This window comes from Hydra vulgaris, chromosome 08 (assembly GCF_038396675.1).
Source record: "Hydra vulgaris chromosome 08, alternate assembly HydraT2T_AEP".
Lineage (NCBI taxonomy): Eukaryota > Metazoa > Cnidaria > Hydrozoa > Anthoathecata > Hydridae > Hydra > Hydra vulgaris.
In genome coordinates, this window is record NC_088927.1 from 53,963,595 (window position 1) to 53,980,335 (window position 16,741).

Here is a 16,741-nt window from a genome sequence, read left to right on the forward strand (position 1 = left end):
GTGCAGAATATCATTAAGCAATATTCTAATGATGATTTCAGAGTTTTAAGATGCAGCAACACCATGGAAATATTTTTTCAAATTTTTTTGAACAATTTATGTAAACTTCTGACTCCGCATTCAAATAAAGAACCAGCTAAAAAAAATATTAAAATTGTCGTGAATTCTTTGACAAATTTAAAAACAAAAAAATATATATATTTTATTTAATTAAAGTTTTTATTTAAAGTTTTTTTGTTGATTATATATATATATATATATATATATATATATATATATATATATATATATATATATATATATATATATATATGTATATATATATATACACACACACATATATATATATATATATATATATATATATATATATATATATATATATATATATATATATATATATATATATATATAAAATTTATGTTTTGTTTTAATTTCATTTTTTAATTATAAAGTAAATCTTTTTGAGAGAAAAAAGTTTATAGAGTTAAAATAAAATTACTAAACCGATTTTTTTTAGTTTTTGCTGTTTATAAAATAGGCCCCCAGTCAGATATGCCGTTTGCGCGTTGGCAAGGCCTGCAGTATAGATCGCCGTGGTTACATGATTACTTAGTTTTGTTTTCCGTTCCATTTAAAATTTCCTGTAAATGGAAATCCACCTTTAAAGACACAATTAAATAAAAAATATGAATGCGATTCTACAACTTGTATTGGTTAACAAACGCAAAAAAAATTTAGCTTAACTAAAACTTTATTTCTATAATAAATTTAATTTAAAAATATTGAAGTAAACGGACAAGCAAAATTTACATAATTGTTTACCTGTACGATAATCCGGAAAACGCTTAAAAACGTTTTTTAAAAATGTGTGGCTCTGAAAATAGCCATTCCACGCACCAAAAATAAATTAGTGCTTAGTTAGTGACTTATGGTCTTTCTCGTTATGTTTAAGAAGCAACGCAAACTGAATATTTGGTAACACACCACCATTTGCAATTGTAACTCCAGCTAACAGTTTGTTTAACTCTTCGTCGTTTCGGACAGCCAACTGCAAATGACGAGGATTGATTCTTGTTTTCTTGTTGTCGCGGACAGCGTTACCAGCCAATTCTAATGTTTCAGCAGTAAGATATTCCATAACTGTAGCCAAATAAACTGGAGCCGCTGACCCAATACGATTTGTATAGTGTCCTTTGCGCAAAAACCGATGAATGCGTCCAACTGGAAACTGAAGGCCGGCTCCAGAGGATCGAGTCTTTGCTTTTCTATTAGTTTTTCCACTTTTACCACGCTCTGAAATTTTTATTTAGTTATAAAATAACCTTATTTTTAATTAAAAAATAACGAAATGTAACCAATCAGTTCCAATAAATTGTTAAATTTGTTTGTTGCAATTTCTTTCGTTTTGTTTATAAACAAGCAAGTGGTCTCAAACTACCTTTTTTAAAAATCGAATTTTCAAATTATTTTTATTTCGAATTTTAACTTTTTTTTTGAACTCTTTTTGCTAGTTCAACGAAAAAAAAAAAAGATTTTAATTTTAATTTGTTTTTATATTTTAAGAGGTCTGAAACTAAAACCAAAAACAGCTTTTATTAAAATTGCGTTCATACACAGTGTTACAAAATGAAAATTAATTTGAACTTTGTGTGCCTCGTAAAACCTTTTTGGGTTAGTACATAAATGGGTATAGTACACAAACACAAACTTTTGGGTATAGTAAACAAATAGGCTGTCGCATTGGTATAAATCCTAAAATCAGACTATTTCGTCCGTGTGTGAAAAAGTGGTTTGAATGAAAAATAAATTTTTTTAAAGGCAAAAGTAATATACAACTCTAAACCTTAAAAAAAATTAAAAAACAAATTAAAAAACAACCGTACCGCAAAAACCACAATGTTGGCTTTTCTACATGCTATGTCACAAAGTGATCTAGCATGTAGAAAAAGATTCAGGATTTAAAAAACTTGATATATTATGATAGCTAATATGTCAGCCTTTAAATTAAAGTAGCTTTAGTGGTTTTATTTTTTGTTAAATACTTTGGTATTTGCACTAGAGTAAACATTTCAAGTATAAAAGTGTGTAGTTTTTTTTGTTTTGTAGGAGCCAAGAAGCCGTATCAGATAGTAAGTTAGCAAAATATAGTTTTTCTATTACACAGTGGGTCAGAAGCCGGCAAAACCATACAAAAAAGTTTTTAAATTTTGAAATTTTGAAAAAGGCAAATTTTGCTCAATATATTAATAAGCCAGAAATTATATTTTATTAAAAAATAATTTTTCAATAAAACGCCATATTTGTTGTTTAAATATTTCCTTAAATACTTTTTATCAATAACAACAAAAAAGTGTGAAAATTTTATTTTTTTACATCTTTTGAAAACTTTGATTTCTTATTTTAAAGAAGTTTAAGTTTATTTTTTAACTTATAAATGACTTATATAGTATTATGTTAATATTTAAATCACATAAAAAAAAAACATTTTTTGCATTTTATATAAATATTTTCAACAATGCAAACATCAATAATTTTGAGTCATAAGTTTTTATTTTTTTCAAAAATATCATTTAAAACCATCGGATCAACCTCTATCAACCGCTTAAAATGATATATAATTGAATACCAATATGACATTGATCTTGTGGTATAAAAATTGGCTGCCTATAGCTGCCTAAACGAATGCACTTTTAAATTCAATTAACTACGTCCACGTTTCTTGTTAATGCGTTTTTGATCGATAACAAAAAATTTAAGAAGACTTGAAATTTAAAAATTGCAGTTCGACTTTATAATAATTTTTATTAAAGACATAAGTTTAAAATTAAATATTTTTGTATTTTTTAATTGCTTTCCAGTAACTTCCTCGTATTTGCTCAATGTACATTTAGATCGCATTGAAACCATCATTCCTAATTTTTTATGCTACCGTTTTAAAGTAATAAAAACTCAGAGACTGTGATAAAATATGAATTATATACTTCTACGTAGTACAAGTTTGGGACATAATATTTATTATTTATTTTATAATTTCCGAAAACAATAAAATTATATGTAATCGATAAAAAACACGTCAGGGCTAGGGTTAGGGTTAGGGTTAACAACCAATGAGAAATAAAGGAAAGGAACTGAGTTTCATAGTTACTGCTCGTAAAAAAATTACTTTATTAAAAACATTTTAAATTACTTTCTTTCAAATTAAAATTATTTTATTGAACAGACAATCTCTTAAGAATGGAAAGGAGATATCTTATGAATTATATAATGGAAAATAGTTTACTACAAAATGATGATTTACATGCAAAATTTTGAGTTTTGCTTCCCAAAGCAATTTTGAAGAATCTAATGATAACTTGTCAATTATTTCGAAATTCATTTACCAAGCTAAAAACAAGTGGAAAAAATCGAATAGAACAAGTGCAGTATTTGAAAAAAGATATAAAGTTTGGTTAAATCAAAATATATTTGACTGTAAAAAAAAAAAAAATCGAAACAAAAATCTGTGGTATGTTTACTTTAACTATGTGTAAATTTATTATAATGTGTATAATTTATTTGTATTATTATTACGACGATTTAATAATTGATAAAATAATATTATACTTTAAGGTGGACGCCCTTCGACTTTTTGAAGATGCGTCTGTGAGAACTAAAGATCGCATAATTAAAGAGCTTTTGAGTAAATATAATTTAAACGAACTTTTTTTTGCAGCAAGTAAAAGTTTGAAAAGGGATAAAAGGTTTGTAGAAGCAAAAGTGGTTAAAAAAATATATAACAAAGAATTATCGACAGAATCACTTACTTCAGAACAATCATTAGCGCTAGTCTTAGATGCTAATTTATCCAAAGAAACTTATCAGCATTTAAGAAACAGTGCTCTTCCATTTAGCTCTCTATACCCATCCTATCATATTGTAAAAGAGGCTAAAAATAAATGCTACCCTGAAAACATTCAGGTCAGTGACTACTCTGCAGAGGTTCCATTACAAGCTCTTCTTTTTATACTGCATCAAGAATATGTTCAGCTTATAGTGTTGTGTTAAATTCACCTGTGCTTAACGAATGTACTAATTTATTTATAATATACAAAGCTGGTTTTGATGGTGCAACAGGACAATCTGTTTATAAACAACTGTCAGATGTTTCTAGTGAACTTCATACAGATGAATCACTTTTCATAACTTGCTTGGTTCCTCTAGAACTATATTGTTTCAAAGATGACAAAAAAAAGGTTGTTTGGAGAAATCCGAAACCATCGTCAACTAATTACTGCAGACCTCTGAGATGCAAATATGGAAAAGAATCAAATGAAGTAATTCTTGCAGAATATGAGTCAATTATGGCTTCTATTAAAGAGATAACATTATCTGTTGTACCTGTTTTATTGGAGGACGGTACAACAAAGGAAGTTGGAATACAACATATTGTAAATTTAACAATGATAGATGGAAAAATTCAAACTATTATTTCCACAGCAACCAACTCATACCAATGCTGTTCAGTGTGTAGTGCATCTCCAATCTTTTAAGATGCCGATTATGAAGTGGCAGCTAGAAATCAAGACGAAAAAAATATTGTTAAACTGAGAAAGCTTGAAGTCTGTGCTGAATTTCGAACAAGGATAGGTCTTGTCATAGACCAACCGAGAATAGGTGGGGCAGGTACATCAAACGATGGAAACACAGCTAGGCGATTTTTTCAGCAATACGATGTCTCAGCTAGTATAATGAACATCAATGTAGATCTTATGAAAAGGCTTCATATTATTCTGGCCACAATATCAAGTGGTTATGAAATTAACTCATCCAAATTTAAAACATTCTGTTGGGAAACTGCTTCGCTCTATGTATTCCTGTACCCTTGGTATCCTTTGACCCAAACACTTCATAGGATTTTGATTCATGGCTATGAAGTCATCGAACTATTTACTCTACCATTAGGTATGTTTTCTGAAGAGGCTCAAGAGGCTACCAATAAGGTTTTTAAGATTTTTCGTTAAAATTTGACAAGAAATGCGATCGGAAAAAAAACAATATAGACCTTTTTCATCGCCTTTTATGTGCATCTGATCCTTTAATTTGCACATTAAGAAAGAAGATACATAACAAAAAAAAAAGTCTACCATCTGGTGTACTTGAAATATTGGAAGAGCCAACGATAGAATACTCTGCGTAAAACATAAATTTAAATAATATCCTTGTTGTTAATTTTGTTGGGTAAAAACGGAATTTATTATAAATGGAAAATAAATGAGTTTTTTAGTAATTTGCGTAATTATGTAATAAAATTTGAAGTTTTTAAAAAACAAATGTTATTTTTTCCACAAATTATGTTTTTCAATATAATAAACTGTTTCTAATTTAAAAAAATTAAAAAATTTTGGTTTTAGAGGTTTTGACTAGAAAATGTCACTTTTGACCCACTGTGTATTACCAATGGATTTAACTGATTACTTTAATCCAAAAAAAGATTATTGATTGTCGTTGCATTCGTTATAATGGTCGTATATCAGATGATTTAACACCATCAACTCAGCAACTCACTATGCTGCAAATTAAACGGAGAACATCAAGACAATTAGGACATTCCTTTAGGCTAAAAGCTTGACATTTCCTTTGTTTGCAACAACATTCAACTTTACATTTAATAAATTTTTTTTTAGTTTTTTCTTTCTTTCTTTTGGCTTCCTTCTTATGCTATATCTATGTTATTTTTTTCTAACTCTATTTGATTAAAAAATTATCGTTAAATATTTAAGAGTACATTAGTCGCTTACAAATCAATCAATCAATATATTTCCACCTTAATAACTGTATATAAAAAAAACGAAAGTGAGGGACATTTACTAACAGTTACAAACTGATGATGCGTAAAGACCTACGATGGCATAAAAACAATTATTGTAAAAAATAAATATAATATTAATAATAATAATAATATTAACTAAAAACAATAATAACAAATAATATTAATAATAAATAATAATAAATACTAATAATATTAAATAAAAACAATAATAACAAAATAATAATAATAATAATAACAATAAACAATAATAATAATAGATTGAAGGAGGCAAATCATAACAGTAGCAGTAAATAGAATTAATAATAGCAGTTAAAGTAGTAATAGTGGTTAGTAAGAAATAATAATAATAATATCTAAGATGTGATAAGGCATATTGTATTGTTAGTAAGAAGAAGTAATTTTTTTTTATAATTTTTTATATACTTTTAATTTATATATTAAATTTAAATTTTTTGCATTTAATTAAAAATAAAATGTAATATTTAATGTGATAATATATTGTTTAATATATTAAATGAAATTTTAATTTTTTATTTTTTAATTATATTATTTCAATATATTTTAATCATTTTTTGTTTGTTTGTTGTTGTTATATATTAATATATAAACACATACCAACAAATACACTCATACACACAAACATAAATAACATACCTACAAATACACCCATAAACACTACCATACAAAAACACCCATAAACCCATACCTACTAATACACCCATATACATATACACACAAACATAAATAACACCTATACACACAAATATAAATACAGTTATACATACATATACACACACATATACACACACTCATACAACACATATGTACATATACACGGATACATATACACACATATACTTATACATACGTACGTTTGCATATATATATACACACATAATTAATATAAACAATCACATATATCATACACACATATATACTCTACACAGATATACATATACATACACATATACTGATATATTTATTTTGTAGTTTCATTTGGTATTTGCCTGATAAAATCTTTTACTTTTTTAATAAACATTTTTTTATTTACTTGTTTGGTAGGTTTTTTAATTTCAATAGGTAGGGAGTTCCAGGAGTGAATTGAATGATTTTTTATTGATGTGATACCATACTTAAATGTCTGCTTTGATGAGATTGCTAATTTGTTGTAAGATACAGATTTAAGAATGTGGTTGTGGTATTAGCTGTAAACTTGAAATAATTGTTAAATACCAATGGTATATTTTGGTGTATAACGTCCCATGCGAAGGCACTGTTCAACAAGTCGATCATTTAATCTAATTTCATTATTTTTGAAATACTATAAATTACATCAGAGTCAAAATTATTTGGCTAAAAGTGGAATATTTTCAAAGACTTATTTTGTAGATTTATAAGATTCTTTTTATTTAAAGTATAATTCTGTTTCCATATCTGGCACCCATAGTTAAGGTGTGACCCAAAGATGGCATACCAGATACATATAGAACATATCTAAATACTAAAAAACAACTTTCAAGTAAAAATTTAGATTTTGCTCTAGGTTCAAACACAAAGTAAGTTTTAATAAATTCTTGCAATTATTATGTTCTAAAAATGTTATTGATTTTTAATACGTAAAAAAACACGATGCAAACTTTGTTTAAAACACTGCTATGACATCTTAATGATTTAAGATTATTGACCTCAATTGAACTTTTCCTAAACGCTGATTTTTATTATAACCACCCAACTTTTCAAAATGTTTTTAATAATAATCCAAGCTCTTTTTTATGTTTTGATAACATTCTTCCTTTGTCAGTCTCCCTAAGTTCTTTGGATACAGGAAAAAAATGTGAAGGATTGGTACAAGAGGAAGCTGTTAATAATTGTAATGATAAAAACTGGTCTTCTTTCCTTTGTATTCTTGCATTGTGAAGTGTTTGCAGCAAAAAATAAAATGTTTATACCCAGATTTTGGTCTACCAAAGTATAAAAGTTTATTTAGCCATACTATTTTACCTCGTATAAATTCATTAAACAATATTAAATCTTTTTATCTCCTTTTTTGTTACGTAGGGATTTTAAATTTTTTTTCTCCTTTTCAACACAACCATTATACTCCTTTATTAATGAGAGAGAATTTAAAACGCAAAATTTGCGATGGAATTGGCAAAAAGTTTCAGACTATATAAATTTCTATGTTGAATCTAAACATCAAGATTGTAATCTTTTGCAACAAAAAATAAAAAATAAATCTATGCTAATTTCTAGTTAATCATCTACATCTTTATCCAGTTTTATTATAATAATTACGATATTGGCTATTTGGTTTCTAAATATACTAGTTATTCAAATGTTGCAAAAACCTTAAATATTTCTGAACTTCAAAATTTAGTTGAATCTGTTTTTGTTCCTTGTAAGAAATTTATTTTTCCTAAAAATAAAAATAGACGAAGTTTTCAATTTATATGGATAGAAAAATTTCCATGGCTTACATACTCAAATATATTTGATGGAGCTTTCTGTTTACCATGTGTACTTTTTGGGCACAGTTTTCCATCTGAATGTAATTTAGCTGAAAGATTATTTAGTAAGCCTTATGATCGCTGGAATGATGCTTCTCGTAACTTTCAGAAACATGTATTTGGCAAAAACAATAAGTCTGTCTGCAGAAATAAAGGTTTACATGTAAAAACTGCTCATGTTTTATTTTCATTATCATCAATTTGGTCTTGTAAAACAGAATCAATAGACATTATATCTCAAAATAGTTCAATCACAGATTTCCAAAAATCGACAGTTATTGCAACCTATTATTGAAACAATTATTCTTTGTGAGCGTCTTGGGCTTTCTTAACGTGGGCATAGAGACGACTCTAAGTTTCATCCTGAAAATGGTGAATTTTCTAATCACACTGCAGGAAATTTTATTGAATTGCTACATTTCCGTGTTCAAGCTGGTAATAAAATTCTTGAAGATCATCCCAAGGATCATCAACAAAATGCTTGCTACATATCTAAGACATCACAAAATCAACTAATAGAGTGTTGTGGAGAAGTTGTTACTGACACAATAATTGCAGAAATTAAAAACTCTAAGTATTTCTATTATAGCTGATGAGGCCTCGGACGGTAATAATAAAGAACAACTATCATTAGTAATACGATTTGTTGGTTCCAAGTTCAATATAAGAGAAGAATTTATTAGTTTCTTACATTGCACTAACGGTGTTACTGGTCAAGGAATATTTAGTGTTTTGTTAAAAAGTATTTCAGATATTTTGTTGGATATCATGAATTGTAGAGGACAGTCATATGATGGTGCTGGGGCAATGTCTGGACACACAAAAGGGTTATCATCTCGTGTTTTAAATCTTAATGAAAAAGCTATATATGTTCATTGTTACAGTCATAGACTTAATTTGCCATTTGTGCATCATGCAATGTTCAATATGTCAAAAATCTTCTGGCGCATGTTAAAGATGTATCATACTTTTTTAATCTTTCACCTACAAGGCAACAAAATTTAGAGGAGCACATTGAAAGAACTGCTCCAGTTGCTGGTAAAAAAAAATTGAAAGATGTTTGCAGAACACGTTGGGTAGAAAAAGTTAATGGTTTGGATACTTTTCAAGAACTTTTTATTCCTTTGGTTTCTTGTCTTGAAGAAATGTCTTTAAATGTTAATAAGAGTTTTAATCACTCAACGTCTTCCAGTGCATTTTCGCTTCTGAAGTTAATAACAGGTTTTGACTTTATTGTTGCTTTATGTACAACAAGAAATGTCTTTGACATTACTCTTCCAGTAACACGAATGTTGCAGTCAAAGAGTAATGATATTTATGATGGTTTAAATCTTATTCGGGCATTAAAAGATGTTATATCTTCGCTTAGAAGTATAGCTGATCAACACCATCAAATGTGCTATGAACAAGCTCTAAAAATAGCCCATGAGCTAAATGTTACTGAAGCTAAGCCAAGAACTTCATTTATTTCAAAAAACAGAAATAATGCTCCTTCGGAATGTGTTTCTGATTATTTTAAAATAGCAATCACAATTCCTTTGTTAGACCGTCTGAGTACTGAACTAGGCACAAGGTTTGACAACACTACAATAAAATTTTATAAAGCGCTTGTCCTAGTTCCTACTAAAACGATTTCAGAAGTTCAAAGTTCTCGTGACACTAGTTGGAAAGAATGTATAGTACCTTTTAGTGAAATTTACAGGGCAGATTTACCAAATCCACTAGCTTTACCTGGTGAGCTTGACCTATGGGAAGTTTATTGGTTAAATTTTGAAGGTAATGTCTCTTTTAATATTACTGAGACTTTAAAAGCGATAAATTTTTCTGGCTTTGAGAACATAAAAATTATTCTACAGTTACTTGCTACCTTTCCTTTAACTTCATGTGAATGTGAGCGCACATTCTCTTCGCTTCGGCGCCTGAAAAATTACACGCACAATGGTAGAGGAACGCTTAAATGGTTTAGCTTTGATGAATATTCATACAGAGTCAGTAATAGATATCGAAAAAGTTTTTGATAAATTTACAATTAATAATCGTAGATTAAGTTTTAAATTACTATTAAAAAATAAAAATAGAAAATTAATATATAATTAATAAAAAATAAAAAAAGTAAAAAAATTAAAAAAAAAAGAAATTCATTACCGCTAGGTAAAAAGGTTATTTTCATAGCTACACATTTTTATAAAAGATAATTTGGCATGAACATATTGGCATACAATGTTTTTTGCTGTTACCGTCAGGTGTATCGGTTTTGTTGCGGTTCATTCTTTTAAAGTTTTGTGTTATGATTACAAATGTTATGATTTAATTTTTTTTAGATTTGTTTATCAGCAAGGTTGAAAAGAATGAAGATGGGTTTACAATTTTTTTTAGCTAACTGGAATACTAGAATGTGACACTAAATATATGTTTATAAAAATCCATATTGATTGTTTTTTTTTTGTTTTTAGGTGCCCTTAGTTGTAACAGTCTTATCACTGAGCGTAGCTGAAGAGGATTTACTAGGAAATTTGTGCCTCCTCCTTTACCAAAGCTTTCTTTGAACCAGGGATATCTTGCTTCTGAAACATGCAGCTATTACATCACGGCTGTTCATTATAATATTATAATAGCTAATGCAAAAAATTTTTTAAATAACAAATATATAAATTTGAAACAGTAATGTGTAATCGTATAACTTTATAATGGGGTATTAGCCAGGATCCAGGGGAGATGGGCCCCCTACACCATAATCTTAAAGTCCTAAATGTTCTTAGAATTCAGAACATTTAGAATTAGAGGACCTTTTTTTTTTTTTTTTGGACATACCCAAATAATTTTTTGCATCCGCCCCTGTAAATTATATAGAAATGCTATAAAATTTCTATAGAATGTCTATTAATTTCTATAGAAATTGCTATAAAACTTTTTTTTCTATAAAACAAAAAGTAGAAAAAAAAGTTCTATTGGAATTTCTATAGAAATTAACAGAGATTCTATAGAAATTCTATAGAATTCTATAGAATTTTTATAGACCATATGTTCCAAAAGTTTATAGTAATTCTATAAAACTTTTTTTCTTGGGAAATTAGACATAATACAACCTAATGGAACAAATTAATATCAAATAAATCCAATTCACCCATCTTGATTCAACAATACAAAATACAAAGTAAATTAGTTAAAAACTTGGTGAAGTTAAAACGTATTGAATACGAAAAAAGAATAAGTGTAACATCAAAAAAAGATCTAAAATTATTTTACAGTTATGTTAATTTAAAGAAAAAAGTTAAAGGAGGAATAGTTTCAATTTCTGATTAATGTAATAACACGGTTACAAATATTTATAGCAAATATTTTAAACAATAGTTTCACTTCAGTTTTAAAAATGATAAACATAAGATACCAAATATGCTGCAGAAGACTAAAATTATTCAAGATAGATATAAACAGTATAATAACTAATTATACTATTGAAAATAAATTAAAAAATTTGATGTCTACAAAGCTGTTGGAGTAGATGGAATGAGCTCATATGTCTTAAGTAAATGTCATAGTACTCTCTGTGAACCATTAAATTTAGAATATATAAATCGTTGATTGAGAAACAATTGTTGAAAAAAACAAACCTGAACTCTGGAAATCAGCAAATATAACTCCGATTTTGAAAAAAGCTAATATGAACAATATATCATATTACAGGTCAATCACATTGACCTCTATACCATGTAAGTTTTGGAATCAATCATTCGAGATAAAATTATGGATTAAATAACAAAAAACAGCTAATTAAATGAAAATCAGCATGAACTCAGAAAAAATAAAAGCTGCACAACAGGTGCAATAAAAAATGGCTTCACAGTTGATATGTTATATCTAAACTTTGAAAAGTTTAGATATAACATATCAACTGTGAAGTTCACTAAACTTCAATCATATGGTATCGTGAGAAATTATCTAAGATGGATTGAAAACTTTTTAACTAATAGAAAACAGAGAGTGATCCACCATGACACTGTCTCAGATTGGCTTCCAGTTAGCAGTGGTGTACGACAGGGATCACTTTAATTACCACTGTTTTTTTGATTTTCGTTACCGATTTGTCAAAACTTTACGCCGATGATAATAAAATAAAAAACATTATATAAAATCCGAATGATTCAATAAGTCCTCAAAATGATATAAAAATTATATTGGCATGGTCATCTATTTTGCTCACAAAGTTTAATTATAAAAATCGAAAAGTTATGCATATCGGGAAAAAAAAATCCAAATGCTACATTTATAATGAATGATATTGATTACAATTACAATTATAAATTATGTAATACAGAAGCTGAACGTGATTTAGGTATGAAGGTTCAATAGGATCTAAAATGGCGCTCACAAGTTGATTGAGTAACTAGCAAAGCAAACAGAGTGTTAGGTATTGTAAAAGGAGCATTTAAATATTTAGATGTAAACATAGTAAAAAAGCTCTATACAACATTCAAACGTCCACATATTGATTTTACGGTTCAGGCACGGTCTCCTTTTCTTCAACAAGACATAGACAAAATTGAGATGATCCAAAAAGAGCAACCAAACTAGCACCTACAATTAAAAAATTACCCTATGAAGCTAGGTAAAATATTACACAAATAAAAACACTAGAAGAAAGTAGACTACGTGGAGATCTTATTCAACATTTTAAAATTCAACATAGCCATGATAAAATAAATTGGGTTACAAACAATTATCAAAGTACATCAAATGAAGGTCCGTATTTATAACAACACAAATTCAAAATGAAAAAACCTTTTTGCAGAAATACTTTCAGTTATCACTTTTTCCAATATCAAGTTGTTAATGCATGGAATTACTTACTATCTGAAATAGTGAAAGCTGCTTAAACAAATAGCTTTAAAAATAAACTAGACAAATCTGAATTTTGCAGAAACTATTTGCTAAAACATAAACAAAAAACAAGCTGAGCTGTTACAGTACCATACCTACTGTTATAGCACTTTACAAATGTTAACACCAGTTGTTACAGCTATACCCAGGGGGGCTGGGAGTCCCTCCACTTTTTTTTGAAGAACTTTTTTTTTTTTTTTTTTTTTTTTAAATAAGATAAGGAGGACTTTTTTTACAAATTGATGATGGTGCCCCTTCCCCTTCCTTCCCTTAACATTGAAACCCGTGTCGGCCCTGATACCTTATTATTATTATTATTATTATTGTTATTATTGTTATTGTTATTATTATCATTATTATTATTATCATTTGGAGCTATTGAAGCTATCCTCTTTGCAATGACATCGCAAATGGTGGACGCTTTTTTTTAACGAGTTTAAAGTACTTTTTTGAAAAAGGAAAAAAAAAGAACTAATAAATCAGGAAATAGTAAAAAAATTAACTAATAGATCAGGCAAAATTTTTATTTAGTTTTTCAAAAATAGAATCAATAAAATGAAGATTAAATAAAATACCCAAAAAGTAGAAAAGAAAACAAACTATATGAAAGAATATAAAATTCAAAAGTAACTAAAATAAAAGTAAAGAAAAAAAAGTTTAAAAATAAATGAAAAAGAAAGAAAACATTCGAAACTTTGAAAAAGCTCAGGACACCAAGAGTTTTTATTGCTTTTATTTTTTCATATTTTGTTGGTTATTTATTTTATATTATGATTTATTTTTAGTTAGTTTTATGTTGTTATGTAGTTTTAATTTAAGTTTATGATGTTACGTGATAATTTTTTCATTTCTTTAGTTTTTTAGTATAACAAATTTTACTTATTCATAGTTAATCATTTACTGTTTTATTCGATCATGTTAGTTTTATAAAGTTTCATCTGTATGGCCGGCCGTAATTTATATATACATATACATATATATATATATATATATATATATATATATATATATATATATATATATATATATATATATATATATATATATATATATATATATATATATATATATATATATATATATATATATATATATATATAGTCATTTCAAACATTATTTTAAAATAAACGTAACTTTAACTTATTGTAATTTATTCAGTGTTGTAATTTGTAACTTTAGTATATTTTTTCCCTTATCTCTTTTTTTTTACGTTTTTTTTTTGTCTAATATTTATCTGTGGTCTTTTATTTATAATTTTTTAATATTGTAGCTCGTTTTAAATGCAACTCATTTGATAATATAGTTTGTAACTATTTATATATCTTTATTAACATATTATGTATATAGTTTTTTTTTATGACTATAGATGTTATAATTATGTATTAATCATTGTTATGGCTTTAGTGACTGCTTTTAGTGAATTAAATTGATATAAATCATGTCTAGAGAGTTTAAAAGTGGTTTTGAAAAACAGAAGAAAAAATATAAACGTGAAGTTTTTAAAATCACAACAGGGTGCGACAGTTAAATTTTAAATACAAGATGAGGCGGAACTTTAAGATCAAGATGGAGGATCAGCTGCTGTTGAGTGTTTGAGTATGGTGAGTAATAGAACTAAATTACTTTTAGATCAATCCAAGTACAAGTAATGATAAAGAGCTAAATTATTTTTTGCCGTCTCATTCTTCTAATCCTCAAAACCATTCAATTTCTACTGGAGGATTAGCATTTGAAGTTAAGTTTGCGCTGGAGCTGAAGGGATCGTTTCAGACATTAACAATTCAGTTGTGTTTCGTTTTCAACTGTTAAACTTAATAAAATTATCCGAAATGGCCCTTTGCATAGAGTAAAACTATTGACAAGGCGTTTTTTTTTTTTTGCTGTAAACTATTTGGTTACAACACTGGCTCTCAATTATCTTCCGAAGGTTAAAGTGATTAGGCACATCTTAGCAGAGGACTTTAATCCCATTAGACGTCACTAAAGCATGTTTAGAACGTTAAAACGTGAAAGGAATGTGAAATGTGTTTAAACAAAGCTTTAACAATCGAATATGAAAGGTATCCACTCAAGAATACAGGCACGGATCTTAGAAATAAATCCAAACCATTTTACATGCCCTGCGCTAGCCACGGCCTCAACCTTGTAATTTGTGACGCGGCAAAATGTTCCCGTAAATCTCTGACGTTTTTTTGGTGTTGTGCAAAAAATTTTGTGCGTTTTTTTTATTGTTTGTTTTTTTGTTGTTGTTGTTTTCTTGGCTGCTGTGCCGAGAAACAAGTTGAGCGCGGTACTACCAGTGACGTGGTGGGGATCGAACTCGGATCCTCTCGCTTGTGAAGCGAGCGCTTTACCACTACACCACTACCGCATTTAAACAGCACCTTAATATATGTTACTGTAACAAAAAAAAAAAAATTTGTCAACTGAACAAAACTTAATTTTACCAAATCCAAAACTCAATTTTACTTAATTTTGCAAAACTTAATTTTACCAATTCCATATGTAAATTTTACTAAACCAGTCTTACAAAACCAGATATATCAACAGTTTAACCTTTCTCTAAAACATGACTAAACAGCTATTTTTATTGTGTTTGTATGGTTTAATTGTTAATGTGTTTATACAGGTTTTAATGTGAGTTGTTGTGGTTCTGTGATTGTATATAAGTTGTAGTAAGAACTTGTAAAAGATGAGCTGAATTTAGCTAGATAAGATAAAAGACAAATAGTAATTTCATTGTTGTATTTTATGAAAGAATATTACACAAACTGTTATATAAAAGATTGCAAACTGCTTATATAGAAGATAGACATGTTATATAGAACAACTTAGCAATAACAGTTGCTTTATTTCTCAAGCAATAGGTTTAAATGTAATTGATTACACATTTTTTTTATCGCAAATTAAACTTTATCCATAGTTTGTTTAGCATTTTTAAAATTTAAATAATAACATTAATCGTGCAAATGTTTTAGCTCATTTTTATAAAGCTTTAAACTGCTGTTTTTTTCAAGTGCTTAATTAATTATTTTTACCAACATTTTTACTTTATGTTATTATCTTTACCTGTTTTGTTTTTATAACTACTTGTTATTTGATGTTAAAAAACTTAAGTGATGTTAAAAATTTGATGTTAAAAAATTTGATGTTAAAAAATTAGATGTTAAAAAACTTAAGTGTTAAAAAACTTAAAAATTTGATGTTAAAAAACTTAAGTGATGTTAAATGATGTTAAAAAACTTAGGTTATGTAAGCCTCATTTTGTGAGTTTATAAACCTCGTTTTATCAACCATTGTACTTCTAATTAAAGATTAAAATTGTTTTCTTTGAGCAAACAACAAAACATAGATTTGTAAACAGTTTTATCTGTTTACAAATCTATGTTTTAAAAGTCGGTATCACACTTTCACTTTGAAAAATTCAAATACAAGATGTATTTTTTTAATCTTAATTTTTAGCAAAATCAAACTTATTCTATGCTACATCTCAACAAAAATACAACAACATATATAAACAAACACCTCTTTTTGTTATTAAGAA

The 16,741-nt window shown here is 27.4% G+C and overlaps 1 protein-coding gene across 1 annotated transcript; it reads right to left on the minus strand.

Annotated features, from left to right (window-relative positions):
- Window positions 1-910: 910 nt before the first annotated feature.
- Window positions 911-2,890, minus strand: LOC136083440 (histone H2A-beta, sperm-like). Its single transcript, XM_065802840.1, has 2 exons — window positions 2,866-2,890; window positions 911-1,296 (listed from the first exon to the last, which is right to left on the minus strand). Exons 1-2 carry the CDS (start codon window positions 2,888-2,890, stop codon window positions 911-913), a joined length of 411 nt encoding a protein of 136 aa, XP_065658912.1.
- Window positions 2,891-16,741: the final 13,851 nt, after the last annotated feature.